General features: G+C 46.6%; 1 protein-coding gene across 1 annotated transcript; it reads right to left on the reverse strand.

The window, feature by feature from the left end:
* Window positions 1-2,883: 2,883 nt before the first annotated feature.
* insm1a (insulinoma-associated 1a) lies at window positions 2,884-4,230 on the reverse strand. The gene has a single exon (XM_085373162.1). It carries the CDS (start codon window positions 4,222-4,224, stop codon window positions 2,884-2,886), a length of 1,341 nt encoding a protein of 446 aa, XP_085229288.1. The 5' UTR covers window positions 4,225-4,230.
* Between the last annotated feature and the right edge of the window lie 1,301 nt (window positions 4,231-5,531).

The raw sequence follows: 5,531 nt of genomic DNA on the forward strand, positions 1-5,531 counted from the left end.
GTAGTTACGTTTTCACAAATTAAGCTGATGTCTGTGTTTTTGGGTGGATACAGTGCAGATGTTGACTTTTTGAGCAGGAGCTCATCTGACTGGTTTATATACTTTTGGGTAGTTTAATCTATAAAATTATATACAAATAATTTTCACCTCGGATGAGAGGTGAAACGTCTTCAAGTAACTTAAAGAAGTCCAGACGCTTTTCTTTGCAAGCTCCTTTGACTACGATGACCTGGATGACTGAGAACCTTCACAGACATACAAATAATTAAGATTTTTTTATATAAGAAACTAAAACTAATCTAGTGAAGTAAAACATTTCCTTTAAACGGTAATAAAACAAACTGTAAGAAATGTAACGTTCAAATTACAGGAGATTAAACTGTTGTTTTACAGTCGTTCTACTCTAATCTACTGCTTTCTTACTGTTGTATAGTATTATATTGTCAGTGCACTGTAATAATACTGCAAAAATACTGTAAAATGTAAGTGCAATTCATCAACCAAGTACCAGGAGTGTTCACAGGATTTTTTTTTTTAAGTCAGAGCTAAGTACCAACCCAGAACAGATGAGCACACCAGGAGAGAATGTGAGTGAGTTATTCAGACCTCTGACTTCCATATGGATATGGTGTTATTGGAACTAAACATAGCTGTAAATATGTTTGATTTTATTGCACAGTAGAAGTAAAGAGAATTAAAAATGTCAAAATGTGCCGTTTTGTGCTGTAAAATGAACAAAAAGCTTTCAGTACGTAATGTTATGTGCAGCGATTCTTTAGCCCTTCGTTGTTTCAAACAGAATGACAAAAAAGACATCCGGTTGCGTGAGAAAACAGTTTTCAGCTCCTTAATCTGTGACTTTAGAGAAAAACTTCTCAGTGAGTTTATGGTCTCATCTGGTAGTTTTAAGTTTTACTGAATCCAATATGGCATTCACTTTGCAGATTATGGTCCCAGTTAGAGTCAGACGGAAATGTAAAGGCAGGTTCTTGCAGGCGTGACTTTTCCTTTGGTTTCACTTTCAGTTAAAGCAGAAGTCCATAGTTTCGGGGCTTAGATGGGATTTTACCAACCAAGCTGTGTGCTGTCCCTGTGTGAGTCGTCCCTCGTTGAACTAAACACAGCACAAGTAAAATCATACCTGTAAAATAGCCACTTAACATCCATGAAGTTATCAATAACCCGCCTGGGATTAAATTAAGGTCAACATCAAGTCTTTTCAGTCATCTTGGACAGAAGACCTTTAAGACCAAAATGCACAAAACAGTTATTTGAAAGCTCTGATCTTTCTTAAAAGCTACAACCAAAACCTAAAGAGGTCACAGGTGACGTGATAGCAGTGATGTTGTTATTGTACAACTGTTTTTGAAAGATTTTTTCTGATTTAGGTGTTTAGAAAAATCGTCTTAAATCATCTCAAAACCACTGATCCTGGTCTCTAAAATGTAAAGATTTGAATTTACTTTAATGGAAACTTATCATTTTTCCTTGTTTTTGCTTGTTTAAACCCTTTGAATTCAATTATTTGGCATGTAACTGAAGAGGAGACACTTGAACCATCATTTAAGGAGATAAGCTGGACGGATTTTGGTTTCATTTTCTTCAAGAAGCCACAACTTGAGGTGTAAATCAAGCTGTTACCTGCAGAAAACACACAAGAAGGCAAAGAAAGCTGTTTCTCAGTTTGGTCTTTATTTTTTATTTTATTTTTTTATTTGGACATTTAGCAAAATACTGCAGAAACATCCAAAGCAGTATAAGAGCTAAGGGTTACAACAAAACCAAAATAAATAATCATCATCATCATAATAAATTAAAACATGATTGCATTCGGTTTGTCTTCAGGAGCGGCTCACTGATTGCTATAATGCCACATGAACACGCCGCCCTCACATAAGTTAAAGGAAATAAAAAGGATTTGGCTACATGATGAAAAAACACAGCGACAGATCACAGGTTCGACCACACAAAGCAGTAACTTACACAAATAATTTAATAAATACATAAATAAATAGAAAAAAGATTAGATATACTGTATACTGGTAATACAGAAGGCTTTGTAGAAAATAATTATCATCATATGCTCAGCCAGTGATAAATAAAAACAATCAGGTCAGTTTAAGGCAGTTTTACAGCAGGAGTCTCTAATCCAAAGGCATTACCGGCTACACTAGTTTTACTCTCTTTTGTTTTCAGTCGACAGCTACTGATCCACAGATCCACGAGCTATGTTAAAGCTAATCAGAGTGATGAGATAAGGTCTGTTCAGGCCTGCGAAGTCTGCTTTATATCCTACAGGTCATCTCCTCTCTTAGGTCTAGGAGCTAATAGCACTTGTGCAGAGATGCTAGAAAAATAAATTAACAGTCTAACGTTTTTTTTTTTTTAAAGAGCTTTGAGGATCATTTTAAGTGATGTTGGGGTGGGCGTGGGTGTGGGTTACAGGCCAGGAGGAGTCAAACACACACACACACCCAGAGGTTGCTGAAGTGTCCTCGAGCAAGGCACTGAAACCTTGCAAGCTGCGTGTGAGTGGATATGTGAGAGCATGCTTGGCTCTCTGTTTACCACAGAAAATGTGAATTATTTGACGATAATTTTTACTCGAAAAGACACAAATAAGCACATTTTTCACGTGTCTTTGAGGAAGATTGGACTTCGGTGTGGTTTTGTCCTTTGGAGATATATAGCTACAGTGAAACAGAATTACTCCCAGAGTTACAACTTCTCACAAACCTCTTTACATCTGTTACTCAGTTTAAGGAAGTGTGCTTTAGGGTACAGATGTTTTTTATTTTTCAGTGGAACTCTGAAATCCTAAAAACAAAAAGAAACACGCGGGTGGACTCTGATTCCCGGTGTGTGCCAGTCCACAGTTCGGGATCAGCAGGCGGGGCGGAGCGGCATCTGCAGCAGGATCACCTGCCGGTTCTCGGACGGGTGGCATTTGTTGATGTGCCTCGTGAGTCCCGGTGAGCTGTAGAAAACTGCGGGGCAGTATTTGCACGAGTACACCTGTGAGGAATGCAGCAGGCGGATGTGCCGCTCCTGGCTGCCTCTGCTGGTGAAGTTCTCCCCACACACGGGGCACAGGTGGCAGCAGGAGGCGCTCAGGTTGAGCGGCGCCGCGCTCTGCTCGCAGCCCGCCGCGTCCTCCTCCGCCGCCGCTTTTGGGGACCCGTGCTGCGACGCCAGGTGTTTCCGCAGGTAGGCTTGGCGCTTAAACCTCTTCCCGCACTGACTGCAGTCGTACAGTCCGTCCTCTGAACCGGATTCGGACGGCTCGGGGCTGGGTGTGTCCCTGTCACTAGAATCCTTTGCTTCATCCGAGGCCGTCTTCGACGCGGACACCTTGTCGCTCGGCGTATTTTGCGGCTTCGGTTTGTGCCAGCGCCGATGGGAGGCGAGGTTGGCCGGGCAGCTGAACACCTTGTCACACTCGGGACACCGATACTCAACCCGGACTATCCTGGAGCATTTGTGCTGCGCCAAAGCGAACGGGTCTGCGTACGCCTCCCGGCATAGCTGGCACACAAACTCCCCCAGCGGGACGTGGTCTCCTCCGGCCGGTGGCGCTCGGGGAGGTTTCTGGTCCACCGGCGCCTCTTTAATCTTCAGCCCGAGAACCGGAGACGTAGTGACATCATCCTCAAAGTGCAGTTTGCGGATGGCTTTGGTTTTCTTGGACGGCGGCTTGCCTTTGCGCTCGGCGTCGTTGGCGCAGCGCTTGGAGCCGCCGGTTGCAGCGGCGGGGAGCGTCCCGGCGGATGACGAGCTGCTCTCGGGGCGGCTGCTGTTGCTGGAGCCGATCTTCAGGTCCACCGGGGCGAAGAGGTGATCCAGGGCGGTGATGGCTGCCGGTGTGGGAAAAGACTCCGCGGAAACCGGCGAGCCGAGGCTGAAGCGGGCCTCGGAGTAGGAGCGGTCGTGCTCGTGGCTGACGGGGCGGGTGGGGCTGTACAGAGACTGATACACCGCCTCCGGGTTCCCGAACTGCACGGGCTTAGCATCCGGCTCCGGAGCCGTAGCCGCCGCCCCGCAGGTGGGCGTAGGCGTCAGCGCGCGCACCGGGATGGAGACGAGATGCGCTGAAGAGGAGGAGGAGGGCGGCAGCAGCGGCGGAGCATCAGCCGCCGTTTGGTCCGTTTCTTCGTCCTCGGAGCGGACCCGGTAGGACACCGGGTTGGTTTTCTTGTTCCTTTTTACCAGGAATCCTCTGGGCATGTTTGCGGGGAGCTGAAGGCACTTTGGGCGCTGCGGGAAGAAGAAAACCACTTTCAGCCGCTCGCGCACAAAATCAAACCATCTGATGCGTCTTTTTTTCTCTCTGTTTGTTTGTTTCCTCCTGCTATTGATCCCGTGTTCTCCTCTCGAGGTCCTTTCACCACAACATAGCTGCACTCTTTTTAAGGCGACATGATGACATTGTTCCCGTCCCCCCCCTCGTTGCCTCATCCCCGACCAATCAGAAGGAGCCGAGGTCCCCTGTGGATTTGGGGAGTGGGTGTGGGAGGATGGAGAGGCTGATGGAAGCTAGGAGGAGGAGGGCGGATTTGCAGATTGCAAAGCAGATGTACCTGAGGGTTTTATTGTATTTCCCCCCCACCACCCACACACACACACACACACACACACACACACACACTCCCTCCTCCTCGTCTCGACCCGGGCACACGCCAGGAGTCTCCTGCTTTTACGGTCTGATGAGTTTGTATAGAAATCTACACGTGCCTCGGCTTTATGTGTCTCTTTCTGGGGGTGGTGGGGTCTCTGGTTTGGCTACAAAGGGGGCATATCCGTCCACATAACGGCCCAAAATAACAATACAGAAAAATGGAAGGTAGAGGAAGAAACTTCAAAGGGCTAAAATGCGCATAATAGGGAAATAAAGTACAAATGCTCAACATCATTTTAAGCAAATGTCAGTGAAAGCAGCTCCAGACTTTAACTGCTTCCATTCAAAACCTTCAGAATGTTTAAGACACTCATAAAGACTTCCGGGGAAACAAACTTCCCCGAGATCAGATCTGCAGTCCGGCTTTTACGCACACGAAAGCCAGCTGAAATTCGACCTCAGCGGACAAATAACTAAACATCCACAATAATAGGGACAGATTTGAAACCACCGTGGCCCTGCAGCATGTGCGCTGGCGTGACAGTTAACTCCGGACATATGAATCCGTCATTTTACGCATACATAATTAATGGCGAGCGGAGGGTGTCCTGCTTTGCATCACAATGGTCGCGCTTGTGCAAGCTGTAGACCCGTCCTGATTGAAAAGGAAATTGCACAGTTGAAAAAAATGGAAGATGAAGAAGAAGTGGGGGTCTACCCCCCCGGCACACAAAAAGCAATCTGGACCCTAGATACTGTCGGCGCGTGCTGCGCGTAATCAGTGCGCTTTTTCTGTCTCCAAATGGGGCAAAGCGAGGTTATCTGGCCGTTAAACCACATCAAACCCCGCAGGTCCAGTCTGACCCGGTCAGTCGGATGTGAGTCTGTCCTGCACCGTGAGAGATGATGCTCCCAT

Source organism: Diplotaxodon limnothrissa, linkage group LG15, assembly GCF_057381915.1.
Source record: "Diplotaxodon limnothrissa isolate DT_005_m linkage group LG15, D_limnothrissa_male_GT1.1, whole genome shotgun sequence".
NCBI lineage: Eukaryota > Metazoa > Chordata > Actinopteri > Cichliformes > Cichlidae > Diplotaxodon > Diplotaxodon limnothrissa.

What these genes read in the sequence shown, in the direction of transcription:
- insm1a (XM_085373162.1), bottom strand. Translation starts at nt 4,224, where the DNA reads ATGCCCAGAGGATTCCTGGTAAAAAGGAACAAGAAAACCAACCCGGTG.